The sequence below is a fragment of the Olea europaea genome, chromosome 12, assembly GCF_002742605.1.
Source record: "Olea europaea var. sylvestris chromosome 12, O_europaea_v1, whole genome shotgun sequence".
In the NCBI taxonomy this organism is placed as follows: domain Eukaryota; kingdom Viridiplantae; phylum Streptophyta; class Magnoliopsida; order Lamiales; family Oleaceae; genus Olea; species Olea europaea.
This window is the reverse complement of record NC_036248.1, coordinates 5,633,346-5,650,122: the sequence shown is the minus strand read 5'-3', so window position 1 is coordinate 5,650,122 and position 16,777 is coordinate 5,633,346. Positions and strand designations below refer to the sequence as shown.

At 34.0% G+C, this 16,777-nt stretch overlaps 3 protein-coding genes across 3 annotated transcripts; 2 read left to right on the top strand and 1 right to left on the bottom strand.

The window, feature by feature from the left end:
- Positions 1 to 821: 821 nt before the first annotated feature.
- LOC111405337 (protein PAM71-homolog, chloroplastic) lies at positions 822 to 8,296 on the top strand. Its single transcript, XM_023034164.1, has 10 exons — positions 822 to 1,167; positions 2,046 to 2,205; positions 3,201 to 3,381; positions 3,924 to 3,971; positions 6,533 to 6,629; positions 6,778 to 6,932; positions 7,105 to 7,170; positions 7,628 to 7,678; positions 7,757 to 7,861; positions 7,965 to 8,296. Exons 1-10 carry the CDS (start codon positions 1,017 to 1,019, stop codon positions 8,028 to 8,030), a joined length of 1,080 nt encoding a protein of 359 aa, XP_022889932.1. The 5' UTR covers positions 822 to 1,016; the 3' UTR covers positions 8,031 to 8,296.
- Positions 8,297 to 8,625: 329 nt separating this feature from the next.
- On the bottom strand, positions 8,626 to 11,472 carry LOC111405338 (ycf3-interacting protein 1, chloroplastic-like). The gene is made up of 6 exons (XM_023034165.1): positions 10,982 to 11,472; positions 10,829 to 10,873; positions 10,572 to 10,685; positions 10,000 to 10,080; positions 8,938 to 9,105; positions 8,626 to 8,797 (listed from the first exon to the last, which is right to left on the bottom strand). The coding sequence occupies exons 1-6, from the start codon at positions 11,303 to 11,305 to the stop codon at positions 8,708 to 8,710; spliced, it is 822 nt and encodes a 273-aa protein (XP_022889933.1). The 5' UTR covers positions 11,306 to 11,472; the 3' UTR covers positions 8,626 to 8,707.
- Positions 11,473 to 15,485: 4,013 nt separating this feature from the next.
- On the top strand, positions 15,486 to 16,010 carry LOC111406481 (zinc-finger homeodomain protein 5-like). The gene has a single exon (XM_023035898.1). The coding sequence runs from the start codon at positions 15,486 to 15,488 to the stop codon at positions 16,008 to 16,010; it is 525 nt and encodes a 174-aa protein (XP_022891666.1).
- The last annotated feature ends 767 nt before the right edge of the window (positions 16,011 to 16,777 follow it).

Sequence of the window (16,777 nt, the reverse complement as noted above, 5' to 3'; positions counted from 1 at the left end):
TTAGGCCTAACTACATCTTATGTCAATGCACGGCCCAGCTTTGAACATGGCTTTGTTGTCTAGTCTAGTCCTGGATGGGCCGGGCCTGCTTTTGTCCACTGATATTTTTTTAATTCAATTTTTAAACAGAATTTTTTATGAAAGTTGATTTTTTTTTGGAAGAACGTGTAATTAAAAATAGATAAAAACTCTGGATCAAATGAAATATTTGGTTGATAATAATTTGAGAAGTGCTACACTTACCAAAAAATGCTTTACAAAATTTATACAGGGAAACGGTTGTCTGTAAGGCATTTTCTGTATACTTATAAAAACTCAGATAATTTGAGAGGGATAAGTTTTTACTTTTTTTTTTAAAATTTATTTTTTATATATAAGCAAAGTTAATATTTCCCCCTTTTAAAATTAGTGTAAATTATGAAAAGAAGTTGGGTAGTCATAGTGAATGTTATATGCAGTTGGATGGTTATGGTGAAATTTTATATGAAATTAGGTGGTCCTGATAAAATAAAATAAAATTAGTCGACCATGGTCATACTAAATATAAAGTTAATTGGTCATGATAAAATAAAATAAAATAAAATGATCATGATGACATTAAATATAAAGTTAGTTGGTCATTGGTAAGTTTAGTCCTAATTTTTGGGGGGCTCAAATTTGTATGTTTTAACCGTACTCGTAAAGCAATTATTTTCAGTCAATCTTCTTCAGTTTCAATTTTCAACTAAACTCGCGGTATTGAACTCTCCTGGTTACTCAAAATATTGTTCTGAAAAAGTCGCGCTTCTCGTGATAAAAAACGTAAGTTCAGGAATTGGACAAAAAGAAACAGGAGGGTAGGAGATCCCCGTCGAAGCAAACCGGACACACGCCTATATCCCCTTCACACCTCAAACTCATCACAATTGTCCACTCCTTTTCTTGCTAGTTCTTAGTTTATTACTATCATTTTAAGTCCCAATTTTGTGTAATGGGCATGAAGATTTTGTAAGGAAAACAGTTTCTGAAGTGGCAAAATGCAAATTCTGACTATACAAACACCTCAAATTTTAATTGCAACAAGAAAAGGGAACAAGAAAAGGCTTCCACCCTTTTTCGTGTTGAGCAATTCATTTCCCTTTTGCTCTTTGGTGCCAAGAAGATGTATTACATCATCTTCATGTTCATGTAAGTACTCCTTCAGTCCACTCTATGCTCTTTTTGTTTTCCCAGAGTTCAACTAGAAATTTGATAAAGATAGAATCTTTGTGTCGTTTTTCTGCCCTTGTATTTTTATGCCTCAAAATTTACCTTTTCTTTTTTTCTACTTGGGGTGGATTCTTCAGTAGATCGGAACTTGGATCGTTACTTTGAATGTTATTTGAGAAACAGTTGGATAACTTCTTATGGTTGTATGATGAACTGGAAAGAGTTATTTTGACATTCTGTATTGTATAGAACAAAAGGCATTCTTGTGAATTTACTCGTGTGATCAGTATCGTCGAGTGATTTGGGTTATCTTATGCATAGGTGGGATTGTTTATCGAAAGAATTCAACTGACATAAAGGTCTGGAATTCTATTTATCATTGGAAGGTGTCTTGTATTGCGGATTATTTGCCTTCTAAATTCAATACTCCGATTTGTTTTTACTAAAAGAAAACGGAAACTAGTGGAACCTCTCTCTCAATATTTCAAATGGTCTTTACCTGTCTTATGACAATGCTATACAATGTTTTGGTAGAGTTCATATAATAGTTCGAACTTTGAAGAAATGGTTGTTGTACTTTTATGGATGAAGTTGTGAAATTACTTCCTGCTTACACATTGGAAAAAAAGTAAAGAAGTCGTCTAATTCCTAGATGGGCTGCTGATCTAATGGATTTGATACTTTCTATTGTTCTTTTGACTTCTGTGTACATTCTACTTGAGCTGTTCCAATCCATGCTCTACACAAAACTTATCTTTGTTTTTTTTTTTTTATCAACCCAAAATTGATCAGGAAAAGGCTTAGTATGTTATTGTTGTTGTTGTATTGTTGTGTTGACTGATAATTTCCTTGTTTAGTGCAATGTAGAGAGTCGCAATGGATGCAAGCGGGGCGCAGAGCTATCAAAACAAATGCGTTGAATGTTGGTACAGGATCTGGCGACTCTGAAGGGAGACAGGAAAATGACAACAAAAATTTCTCTGTCAGTGGAACACCTGGTGATATTTCGTCTCAAAGGTAAGTTTCTTTTAGTTTCCCTAAAATTTGAAATTAATAATTTCATATTGAATGATTCTTAAAATGAGTTATTGTTTGACAATAATTCATTGTCAAAGGCAACTTTCCTTTAGTTTCGATATAATTTGAAATTATCAAATTTAACTTTGAATGGTCTTGAAAATGAATTATTGTTTGACAATGAATGATTTAGACTGAGATGATATAAATGTTTCTGAGTCTCTTCTTAGACCTCGAAGTAATTTCAGAAAAAACTGATTCTTAGTAGATAAAGTTCACATGGAGTACCGGCATGCATGAATTTAAGCAGCGATTATTAATTTTTGAAGGTCACAGTTTTATAGTTTTGAGTACCTTTTATATATCCTTGCATTGTCAGGAAAAATTATGTTCAGTACTACTGGACTGATTATTTGAGTCGGAAGACATGATTCCGATGTACATATTTGATTTTTCTATTCCTTTTTTTGGTAAAGTACACTATATTCATCTGGGCCTTTCTCTTTTTGATTCATTCCTTTGCTATAAATGGGCTACTATGTACTAATGTTGGGTTGAGAATTTAAAAAAAAAATAAAAATAAAAATAAAAATGTAGCAGTGATCTTACCGTATTTCTTGACATCAAATTATACGTGTGCAAATCATTTCTAAGGAACAAAAAACCTATCTTGTAGATTTAAGCATCAGGCTAAAGTATTCACCCAGAAAAATATCAGATTGCCATGACTCCAATGCTTATGGAGAATCTTTGGCCAAGCTGAATAAGTTACTTTTAAAATTTTATTCAGCAAAAAAGAAGCTTATAAGCAATTTTTACTTCCTTTTAAGCTTATTTAAACTTGCTCCCATCCTATTCTGCTTCTACTTTCTTGGCATGTGCATAGAAACCTTGTTATTTGATGTATAAATGCCATTTCTGGGGTCATGGACCAAAGGAGAAGCTCTCTGAATCCCAATCCAAGACTTATTTATAATATCTTTGTTGAATTGCAGTGAGAAGTCTCCTAATCAGATTCTGTATCTCCTCTCTATAGCTCTTGTGCTATGTGGATGTGCTTTAGTATTTTCGCTGATTACTTTCATGAAAGGACCTTCAACACTCTTAGCAGCAATTGCAAAGTCAGGCTTCACGGCTGCATTCTCCTTGATATTTGTTTCCGAGATTGGGGACAAGGTAAAATATTTCATAAAGACGACGTTTCTATGTTGTTTTTGTCCACATATATGAAGAGAATGTTTGCCCAAGATTAAAAAGTTCACTTATAAGTAAATGAGTAAGTCCTATAATATATAATTTTGTTTGTAGGTCAAAGTTGGAAATAATTTACTTATTTTGACTTTAAGGGAAGAGTTAATTTCAAAATAAGTCTTATGACTTTTACTTTGAAATTTTAGTTGGCTAAAGTTCTCTCTACTTTTATCATTATTCTTTCTAGTTGCCATTTTATTTTATTTTTATTTTTAGTTGGAATAAGTTGAAGCACTTTGCAAAGTAGTTTTTTAGTTTTCTTCTCCCATTTCCAACTAAAATTCTGAGTTAAGGCTTTGACAGAATAAATACATAAATCTTTGACAGAATATTCAAACATTAGTATTTTTCTCATCTCTTTTCTTTTTATTTTCTGATACCATTTTCTTTAGATTGCCTTCATAGATCACTCCTGTTGTGAATCTTTATATGCATTATACCTAATCTTTTAATGCTCATTTTAACAGACATTTTTCATTGCTGCATTGTTGGCCATGCAATATGAGAAACTACTGGTATGAATTATTCCTTCCTCTGCCCTCCCACTCTCTTGTGACCTTTGCCTCTCTCTGATATCCTAATAATTCCAAACATTATTGTTTCTCGTGAATGTTTTTCCAGCTTATATAGCATGTTTGATAAGTTGGATTGGATGTTACGGGACAATATTAAAGATGAAAAATGAGTTAAATCTTGTTCATTGTATTGTCAAATCCTGGTCAATAGAATGCACCAAACATGTAAAAAAAATTTCTTATTTTTCCTTGTGATTTTTCTCATACAAAGTAGTCTAAGTTGTGCTTGAAATGTTTCTAGTTTACCTTTTGTGGGAGCTCTTTGTTCTTTTTGTCATTTGAAGGCTAAATTTACCCAACATGCTGTCAACATGTTCAAGAGGAGCAGAAAATTTGAACGGAAAAACTAAGAATGTTTGATTGCAGTCATGGAACTTACATAGAAATAAGCTTATTTGCATGGAAATTGTCAATGAAATGTGTTTGATTAGCTTAACTTTGGTTATGAACTGAATGTGTTAATGCAGGTATGAATTTGATAGATATATGATAGGTGTATAAGTCTGGAATATTTCCTTATGATAGAGGATATTTCCTTTTGAGAAATATCCTTTGTATGTATATATATGTGTGTCACCTGTTGATGAATAACATAAGAAAATTGAGATTTCCCAAATCAAGTAAACTGGTATCAGAGCAAGGGTTTGTGAGTTTCTGAAAAAGAAATTTTGTGGGTTGCTCTCGATGGTGGCAAAAGTTTGGGTTGGTACTTTTGGCGATAAACCAACACTTACCTGGGTCACTGCTTGGTGGGTGAAGATCAGAAGAGGCTTCTGTGGTGGTGGAAACTACTTTGCAATGAGCGTCCAAGGCCGTTGTGTGATTCTGCCTTAGGCTTCGGTGGTGGTGGAAACTACTTTGCAACGAGTGTCCAAGGCCATTGTGTGATTCTGCCTTACGTTTCCTTTGGTTAGAGGATTCTTGTTTGCTTCAGTGTGACTATCGACACCTCTCGCTGCTAGTGCATATAGCGATCAGTAACTGGAGTCACATGTGGGTGACTTCTTGGCTTCATTGTATAGGTTTTCTCCGACAGGTGATTCAATTGGACCAATGAACTGATTTGGGCTGTAGGGGAAGTTGACTGATTTTGGTTTGGTTGGGCCTTCATCCCTTTTGGACATTCTTCCTTTCGTGTATTTTCTAGTTATCAAATTATGGTCAAAAGTGATAAGAAAGTGGTGAATGAAATCACAGTAACCCCATCCTCAAAAATCTCAAGTAAAGTTAACGAGTAGTAGGAATTATGCTCAATGGAAGAGAATTGTCCATTGGTATGTGCCAAGTTTGGATTTGGGTGATCAATTGATTGATTACTCACCATCACAATTTGATACTAATCCTAGAATTCGAAAAAAAAAGGCTGATGGAGGATGATAAACTCTTTGATCAAATTCAAAATACCCTTTATCCGACAATTGACGATGTCATCAATCATTGTGAAACTGTAAAAGAATTGTGGGACTATCTAGAATTTTTATATATGAGTAAACAGGATGTGTCGCATGTTCATGAACTGATGTTAAAGATTTATCAGACAGAGCAAAAGGGGCGAAATCTCTTTCAATATTATACTTATATAAAATAGGCATTTGAAGAAAAGCAGGTCATGTTTCGTATTACTAGTAATGTGAAGACAATGTATGAACAAGAAGAGCAGATTGTGGTATAATGTTTTCTTGTAGGTTTAGGTCCTGAATATGAGGTGTCTCGTACTCAGTTACTTACTAGTAAAGCACTATCTTCGTTGAGTGATATATATGCCCGTCTCCTTTGGGTATGCAAGGACAATGACAAGGAGCATGGTGCATTACCAAATGAGACGGTAACTCGTGTTAGTACAAATTCAAAGATAAATAGCAATTACAGTAATAAAGGAGGAGGTTTTGGTAGTCAAGATAGAATCCTAATTGCCCCAACTATTTTTTAGTTAATTCTTGTGAATGGGAATAGGATTTGATGAGGACATCCAATTATTTATTTTAAGTGACATCAAGTTTATTGTTTCATTTTAGTTGGACTGTTATTTTGTTTATTTTAGTTGGGTTATTTCTTTATGGACTTGACTCTCTCTCTTTAGGTTTTTGTTATTTAAATCTTTTTCATCGTGTAATGGACAATTGATGAATGAATAATTATTTGGTGGCTTATGGCGCATCCCTCTCCTTCTTCTGCCTTCTTCTGTTAAATTCTTCTTCTTCCACCCTCCTTAATTCCATATTCTTTCTGAATCTATCTTCTTTTTCTATTAATCATCCTATTGGTGCTGCATCAGGATTGGCTACTAACCCAGTATTTCTGAAAAAAAAAATTTTATTATTTTGAATATAGAATGCAAGAGAAGAAAACTTACAGGTCAATTTTATAAGTTGTATTTTTCATGTATGGATTTATATTTAGTCATACTGATAAGCATGAAGTATTGTTTCATCTTGCGTAGAAGTGAAATTTATTTGCATTAACGCGATCCTGACAAATTTAGTGCTATTGATTATGATTAGGTCCTTCTGGGATCAATGGGGGCACTATCACTAATGACTGTCCTGTCTGTCATTATTGGACGAATATTTCATTCAGTACCTGCTCAATTTCAAACAAGTGAGTTCTGAGTTTCATGTTTGTGTCCGTGTTATCAACATACATTCATTGAACAAATAATTTTTAGGATATAATGACTGACTAATTGGCTTCAAAATTTTTCCAATTTGTGACACATCTCTGTTTGCCATTCTTCTCATAAATGCAGCCTTGCCAATTGGAGAATATGCTGCTATAGCCCTTCTGATGTTCTTTGGCCTCAGATCAATTAAAGATGCATGGGACCTTCCATCCACTGTAGCTAAAACTGGTGACCAAGGTAGCGGTGAATTTGTTGAAGCTGAGGAGCTTGTGAAAGAAAATGTAAGCCTTTCTCATGGGATTATGTTCTTAAGCTTAAGTTTCGCTTTCCAGATTGCATATTTCTCGTGTTTCCTTTTCAGTGCACCCACCCCCAATCCCCCTTTCTGACCCTAGGGAAAAAAATGTTTGCCCTAAATTATTTTTTAACAATATCGATCTGTGATGCTTTCAGGTATCAAAACGACTCTCAAATCCACTTGAAATTGTGTCGAAGTCATTCAGCCTTGTATTCTTCGCTGTGAGCATTTTCACCGTTCTTTTGTCTCCATCTTTTTAAATTTGAAAGAGTGCAAAATCCATTTTACCGGTTAAAGAATAGTTAGTGTTGCAAGTATTTCGTGAATATGAACTTCTCTTTTTATAAAATCTTAGTTTGTTGCGAGGTGGCAACATTATTATCTATATCTTTCTTTCTTTCATTCTTTCCCCGTGTGTTTGGTTTGGTTGTAAGGAGGACAGAAATACAATCACAATGGTTGTGGAATTAAGCTAGAGATCAAACTATTTCAATGGCATTTCCATTGCCAATTAATTCTCAAAGATTTGATCTGTCATCACACAATTTGAGGCACATGTCATGGCCTTTGTTTGATATACTTTGTTAATCCAAAATGGTTAAACTTAAGTATAAGTTGTTGAGGTTTAGATTTTCTGAAACACACGGGTTGATTTCTCCGTGCTACTTTTGCTTTTAGGAATGGGGAGATCGTTCAATGCTTGCAACGATTGCTCTAGGCGCAGCACAGGTATAATAGCCGTATTTCATTCTGTGCTTCTGTGTCTAAAAAATCTCAGCTGTTTTTATATTTTCTTTTATTGGCCAGTCTCCATGGGGAGTCGCAAGTGGAGCCATCGTTGGACACCTGCTTGCTACATCTTTTGCGATTCTTGGAGGCGCATTTCTTGCTAATTACATTTCTGAAAAACTGGTAAAACCACGAAAGAAAAAAATCTACCAGGAATGATTTTTTTAATTATTTTTTTATTTTTTAAATTAAGTATACATCTGATCTGACGATTGTTTTGAATCAGGTTGGATACTTGGGAGGAGCTTTATTTTTAGGATTTGCTGTTGCCACATTTTTTGGAGTCTTTTAGCCGATTGTTAGAAACTCAGGAGTCGAAGACATGAATCTTTTTCGAGTTATGAAAAGATATTCGAGAATAAGAAAAGGAGGCCTAAAAAATGCTACTGATAAGGGTTTGTGGATTGCTTGCTCATTATCTGGTAGTCTTAGGATGGAGGTGATTCTAAAATACTGTTGTACCAATGCTGAACTTGAAAAATTTATTCAGAAACAATGTAGTCAGTACGATGTTGGAACAGTATTAAAGAAATTAAAATTTTATTTATTGCAGACTAATTCTGTCTTGTATTAAACACAAAATGTGCCTTTAGTTCGTTTTGTCTAGCAAATGGATTTCGAAATGTGAATTTTCTATAAATTTTAGTCGAATTTGCACTGTGATGCAGTACTGGTTCCATGTTTCCAACTTGATGGCATTTATCTCACTTGTTTTTGTTTATAAACCAAAAGCTAATTCCGTGAAAGCCAAGAAGAAAATTTGATTGAGCTGAATAAAGTGGAAGAAAATCATTTATGAGTTGTAATTCCTTCCCCCTCCCCCCCCAAAAAAAAAGGCTTTTCTATCTGCATCAGAAATTGACAGACGGAAAAACAGTACAGAGAGATGCCTATGAACGCATAATATTTATACCATGTTCAAACTTTGAGTTTATTACAACACAACGGAGGCATTCTTTGAAAATTCTTTTATTGGAGAGAATTATAAAATAGAATGAGCACTACGGAGATGCCAATAATCACTGGAAATGCTGTAACCAAGTATAAAGCTCCATATCCCTGCATTCAAACAACTACCTTCCAATCAGTTTCCTCTATAACTTTTCATTTCATTATATGCGTAAGAGTAAGACAGTAAAAATGTCGACACAGGAACATGCTTTTAAGCAGTAATATCTAGGTAAGGAGAGGAAACCAACCACGGCCGATGGCACTTCCACTTCATCAGCCTCAGCATCCTCGATCTCTGCAGCTGTATCCCAATCAACATTCAGTCTCTTGGCAGCTTCTCTTGGATCAATACCAGTGTCTGTGACTTTTGCATATAAAGATTTTCCAGGCCGTTTCTTCTTTGGTGTTATTTCAACCTATCAAAAATTCACGAAAAGAAAAGGAAAAAAAAATGTATTTTGAGGAGATCCATTACACCTGGAATGTTATAGTTGACCACAAGGCAACATTGGATAAAACCAGAATGCACTATGTAGCTGCTATAGAGGACAAAGAAAAAGGTCAAATGCCGCGGAAAGAATATCTATAAATGTGAATAGGGGGGGAGTAAATACATGTTGCTTGGAGAAATAAAGAGAGCAATACACATTTTGCTTGGAGAAAGAAAGAGAGCAATACAGTCCAGATACATAGGATATGTTTTGGCACTATCAAACTGGGATACAAGATGCTTTTATTGAATCAGAAACTTTGTGCACAAGCATTGAGAAATAGGCAAGGATCTCGAAATTCAGATTTTTAGCGACACATTTTTTTACTTATATACAGGTTGCCGGGAATATTCTGGACCTTGATTATGATCGTTCTTATACAGAATTCTCACAATAAAAAACTCAACGCGGCAGGAATCCAATATATGAGTACTATCTATCCAAACGCCTAATATGCATGTTACACGTAGAAAGGGCAGATGAGATGGTGGTGATCAGCTTGTATTCAATGAAGAATAAGTTCATTAATTTAGTTCTCTTGCAAGCAATCGTGCATTTATATACAGAAAATATCACATGTACTCGTATCCATGGGTTCCGCAAGCTTGCGCACAGTTAAATGACTTCATGAGGGAAATTTTGTGAATAGGTTTCCCCCATTAACACCAGTCATAAAAGCATATCTCGACAGCAGGAAATAGTTACTTGTGATTTATGAGCATAGACCTTAACGCCAATAATATTATATTGGGTTTATCTTTACGACTTCACAACAAGTGGTCTTTCATAATTACAAAGTGTTGACAGCGAGAATAGTACCTCTAAATTAGGCCATTGCATCATTTCTTCAGCAAGCATCTGCAAAGCAACGCGATCTTTTGGAATTTTACCTTCATTTACCTAAGAAAAACGAAAGCTCTGTCAAACATGAACTTAAACATGGTCATAATAATTATAAATGGATGTGCATTCATGCATTCAAAGTTAGATGATAAGAACTAGTGGTTATCCCAACAAGGTAATTTCTTGACACACAAACAATCAAAGTGTTGTTGCAGATCGCTTTACATTTAAATAAATGTTCATTTCGACGGAATTATGACTTTGTCTCGACTAATAAGTAATACATCTTTCCTATGCCAAGTCTTGAAGACTCTAATATATGAACCTTATGAGCTGACCTAAAGAATGATTTGTACAACACTCTGTAGTTTGAGATCCACAAGGCAAAACTGTGTAAAAATGGTGGCATGACTTTCCGTCAATTCAAGAATTCTCTAAGCCTATGACAATTATAAAACCAAGGCTGCACAAAAAGCACTCTTTTCTAGAAAGACATGCAGGTTTGGCTGTAGATAAAGTACACTGAAGTGCATAAAGATGTGAATTACTTCCACTAAAGCAGCACCCAATTCGTCCCTGGTGGGAGCATTTTCATCGTCAATGCCAAGCAAACGCTTCCTCTCAACGTCCCTGGGGTCTTCAATCGATATAGTTAACTTAACCTGCAAATCAGCATAGAATTCTTCTCATAGTTTGTCAAATTAATACCCCACTTAAGAGGCAATATATAACGATATACAGTAAAATAATAGTGCAGGGAAGGGTGGAAAAAATTAAACACTTAAATTTCACTTCCTAAAAATACCTCATTGAAGAGCATGTCTCTGTTTTTCTTAAGAAGCTCCAAAACCTGGATGAAAAAGCTTGACTAGTAAATTTCCTACACAAACGAATATGAAGAACATAAAAAAAAACTAAAGTAAAATGAGTTGGGATTCAAGTGAAGAATGTTACTGACTCTTTTGATTTGGGAAACATATTCAAGGTCCTGAGGATCTGGGTCACCGTCTTCTTCTTGTGGTGTTGGCTCTTGGTCTATTTCTTGTTTTTCTGTGGAAGATGGAGTGGAATTAGTGGTGCTCACTTCAGTGCCAGTGTCTTCCTTATTCACAAAAACGCGGCCTCCAAACCTCCGCCTCATACTAAGCCGTTGTGGTCGTTGCTGGTGGTGGTGGTCGTCTATTGATGGAATGTTAAACAGAGGCAGGCGAAGGCTGCGGTGGCTGGACACTGAAGCCGCAGCCACAGCGACCGCCGGCGATTGCAGCAGTACGGAAATCATCACATTCCAATGCCTGTAATTTGGCTTCCTTTTGCAAGAAAAAGATGAAATTTAGGTTTACTCTGCGAATTTCGCTTAAAATTGCAATCAAACTGGTTCAAGTTCAAGAATTTGCCTCTTGCACAGAAGGAAAGAAAGACCGTGAACTCGTGGCTGTTACAAACGGAAAGGATAATTTGCAGCTAAGGTCCCAAAACTTTTATAGATGGAGCATTTCAAACACACCCTCTAAATTTTAATTCAAGTGTACCCTAAATCCCACTAGAAATAAATGGGGAAAAAAAATGAAATTGGGCCAGTGGACGTATTGATTTGAAAATTTGAAAATGACACGGGTAGCACTATTTTGTCCATTTCATGGATTTTAGCACTTCTTTTTGAAGACTTCCACAAAAATATGAAATCTCACAAGGCAGCAAAGCAACAAGAAAATTGTACGCTTTACCTTAACTAACTTTGTATAAAAAAGAATTTTTAGTAAACATCATAATTACATGAAGTGCAAGGAGAAAATCTCGATCCCTACTTGCACGGGAAGATGTGTTGGAGTGGATATCGTTTTCTATGGGACAACGATGGTCATGATTTGATGACGATGAGATTTTTTTACGGTTTTTTATAAAGATTGATGAATTATCTAGTTGAAAATTGATATTAAAAAAAATTGTGAATCCCGCGAAATATTTGATCATAGTTTGACTAGCTGAAAAGTTAATACAATTTTAGAGAAATTTTATCAGACAAATACAATATAAGTTGTACTCTAAAATAAATAAAATAGAATACACATTCCTCTTTTGACATTTTAAACTTCTAGATAAAGTAATTTTAAGTTGCTCGCATGTTCGACTTTTGATAGAAATGAGTATCCTCCTATGTACACGGGAGCATAGTAAAGATTAACTATAAATATGTGCTTGTGTAGTGCAGATTTTAAGTCAATTAAAATCAATTTTTTGACTGTTATTTCATTTTTTAACTGTTGTTTGGTACAGATTGACTATAAAAAATATATCATGTCTCTAAAAGTTTAAACCAACTAATTTCACTTCTCTTACAAGTACATAAACGAAGTGGCTGGTGTAGTAAAATACTTTCTGCATGTTCCCTACGTTCATTAGTGAGTTTCTCCCATACTCTTCACACCTCTTCTCTTGATTTATTTTGTATATAGAGAGGGATAATTGGATTAATATAAGACAAAATGTTCTTAAAAATGAGCATAATGAACCTAAACATATTAAGACTGTGTTTGGTTAGGATTAAAATCTATATTTTAATCTTAATCAAAATTAATGATAATTTTACCATTTATCTCATTGAACTTACCACATTTTAATCACACATTTTATCAGTTTTTATTTTATTTTTATTATCAAAATCTATTAGATTTCCAAGTCAAAATTAACAATAATTTTATTATTTATTTCATTGACACTACAACTTTTCAGCTACACATTTTATCAATTTTTTTTTTATCAAAATCTATTAAAAATATGATTTTAATCCATACCAAACAAATGTTAAAAATAATATACAATTGAGGATAAATAAGACAATAGTGATTCAACAAAATGACACAAAATAATTTGTGTAACGAACACTGACCTTTTCCCTACATCTATGAAAGCAGCAATCCTTTGACATCTTAGACCATTTCCAGCGTTGCACCAAAATTTGCACTATTTTACACCAAATCTTGTACCAAACCAAAATTCTTTTCTAATCATTACACCAAAACTTATACCAAATAAACATTGCTTTATTATTTTATTCATTATTTCGATTTTTGACAATGTATTTATTTTAAAAAAATATTTATTTAAACTATATAAATTACTAAATCATAACTTCGTTAAATTAACAAATATATTTATTACTAAATTATTCACGTGTTTTATATATTATGTTAAATTGACAAAAATAATTGATTATATTATTAATTTATGATAAACAATNTACGTTAATTATTATTGATTATATTATTAAAAATAATAAACTTTAATAATATAATTAATAGTGTAATTAATTATCATCATCATAGAACGAAAATGACACAAATACCCTTAATCATTATCTTTGAAAAATGAAAAATAAGGGCAAAACGGACGTTACACCATTTGGTGCAAAAAATTGGTGTAATGAATAGTGTTGAACAAAATATGGTGCAACACTATTCATGTTGCATCATTTTGCACCAAAATTTGGTGCAATGGTTGGAGGAAGTTTGCAATTTGGTGCAATTTGGCATGCATTGGAGATGCACTTACAAGATCTTGAATGCAAAGCAAGTAGTTGGTTTCATCAAGACTCGTATCAAAAAATAGAATTGGGGTCTCAAATTAGTTGATATCTGAGAATGACTTGCATTGCATACAAGAAGTAAGAACAGAGGTGAAAAGTATGGTCTCATTCGACATAAGCCATCTCTTTATAGGCCAACCTTAACCCGTGTTATTTTGAAATTATTTCTATGATTCGTATAGTTTATTGCAGATATTGTGTCTAATAGTTGGAGATTTTGAACAAGGCGAGACATATCAATCAATCTAATTTCTCTTCTCATCCTTTCTAATTGGGGGGAGCATGTAATCCATCATTTGATTTAGCCATCAATTAGGAAGTTGAAATTGCAACTATCTTAATTGAGTCTCACATCATAAATATTTGGCTTGCAATTAACTGATAAACATTCAAACGTCTATTCTTAATTTATTTATTTTTAAAGATGAATTCTACTCTACATATATATTTTTAATATCTGGGAAAAAACTTTAAGGCCTAAATTTATTTATTTGATTATATATTGAGTGAGTCAGCCACAAGTAGACATTGTAGATACATTAGACAGAATATTTATGTTCATGAACTGGGACAAAGCTGACTCTCCAGCCTCTCTGGTGCCTGGTAATAGTTTATAACAATAACTGCAGATACATTGATTTTACACCATTTTTTCATTCATCACTTCATGTGTCACGTCCAAATGAGAGAGGGGGAAACTATTTTATATCATACTTGTCCCCTATTATAATTGCATGTATTTCATTTCAAATAGATTTTCTAAATCAACAATTTTTTGTCCTATTTAATGACAAAGTATAGTTATAACAACTAGGGGTTGTTTTGACAAAGCTAGCTACTAATAAATAAATTTAGCAGATTTCCAAAAAAATTGATAAAATATGTGAGCCTCGTGAAATTTGTGATTAAAGTTGAAGTTTGAAAGTTGATAAATTATTCATTGTGAAATCCAACTTATTAAGTTAATTCAAAATTAATATACCACATCTTCATTTATGTACTATTGTTATAGCATCATCATTTAATTTGAATGAGAACTTTATCCTATTTTGTTCGACTCTTTAATCTTATTAAAAACGTTGATTTTAAGAATGGGTAATTGTCGTTCTTTTATCACTAGTGTTCTTTACCTAAAATATACATCAACTATCCCCAATTTGATTTATATAATTTAGCCTCAACGTTGAGCAACGTTTCAAAAACTTTTAAGTTAATTTATAATGACATATTTAACACGTTACATTGAATAATTAGAATAAACAAGAGAGGCATGAGTTCGGTACAATGAGATGCATGATTTCATCATATAGATAAAGACTATGGAGGAATTTTAGGTGACACGATTATTGTGGAGCCCTATAATGTCAAAGTACAGTACGGATTACGACCTGCACCTGATCTTAGATCAAGGCTCTCAATCATTCAAGACGTTGACATTCTGGATCGTCATTTATTTCATTCCTAACAACCGAGCTCGATACAAAATCACCTACGTTCTTGCTTCTTTTCCTTTGACCTTCTATTGGTACGTAATGAAGTATGAAAAAATAGTACATAATTAACCAACTACCATGGTTATGGGTTCATGAAACTGTTCATAACTTATTGCAACTATTAATTAACTAATTAATTAATTACGACAACATGGATATCATAAAATGTTCCCACAACTTCTAAATAGTATTTATAGGGATTTTTGTTCCTTGGTACTATGAACAGAAAAAGCATACATTGTGCTGTCAATTGTCGAGTCCACATATATATAGTTGTAAATCATTGTTACCACGATTGCATTCCATATATCACTTTCCTCAAATCACACATATATATACACACATATAGCAAGAGAATATAGAGAGCAGAGAGAGAGAGAGAGATGGAAGGAGAGAACACAAATGACATATACAAGGAGTGCCTAAGAAACCATGCAGCCAGCCTTGGCAGCTACGCCACCGACGGCTGCGGAGAATTTACGCTTGATGACACTTCCTCCGGCAGTCTATACTGTGCTGCATGTGGCTGCCATCGTAACTTCCATCGTAAGGTCACGTGTGGTGCAAGCGGCAGTCATGATCACGAGATGGTAGAATATGGTGGTGGCACTGGCTGCGGCAGGAGGCAGATACCGGAATCTCCAGAGTCGGAACGGAGTGGGAAGAAAAGGATTAGGACAAAGTTTACAGAAGATCAGAAAGAGAAAATGCTGGCATTTGCGGAGAAATTGGGATGGAAGCTGCAGAGAAAAGATAAAGAAGATGAAATAGAAAGGTTCTGCAAAGGGGTTGGTATTAGTAGGAAAGTTTTCAAAGTGTGGATGCATAATCACAAGAATTCTTTCTTCACTTCTGCATCTAATGCCAATGTATCCAATCCAACTCATCAGTGGAGAGAAACAAAGTGAGAGATTTTCGTTTTCTTTTCTTTTTTAATCTAGTATTCATGTTCACCATAATAATCAAATAAGTGGTTTTTTTCCCTCTTCTATCTTATTACGCTTTCATGGCTGCCAATTAGGGAACATCGTCTCTTCACTTGATCTTCTCATTTAAAATTAAGGTTTGTGGACAAATGACCAATATATATCATCTTACAATGGCTATTGGTCATGAAGTCCTTTAAGTAGCATTTCGCTCCTAATCACAACTCATTATTAAACAACTTCGGCATCTCCAACCCAACTTCAAATGGGCGTTAAATGCCAGTTTGGTGTAAAATAATGCTCCAACCGCGCTTCAAATTCGAGTAACGAACAGTTTTCCACCAAATCACGAATTCAAGCATGATTCACGGTCCAAGGATGGATAGATCTCTTCTTTCCATATGTAAGAGAAAAAGAAAAAAATAAAAGATATAACGACCATGCCATAAAACCCTGTTTGCTTTTACTTGAAGATGACAAACCCTAAATCGACTGGATCTCTATTAGAGGAACCCAAATCAAGAATTCAGGCACAATTCATGGTCTACGGATGGATAGATTCCTTCTTTCATATTAGAGATCAAGAAAAAAGAAATACAACGCAGGGGCCTTAAAACCTTATTCACTCTTACTTGATGACAATTCTTATTCGTCAAAAAAGAGAATATTACACTACTTTTACTTTTTACACGTCAAGTTTGAGGCAGAGTATAAGCTTCAACCCCATCTTTCTAGAAGAGACATTTTAA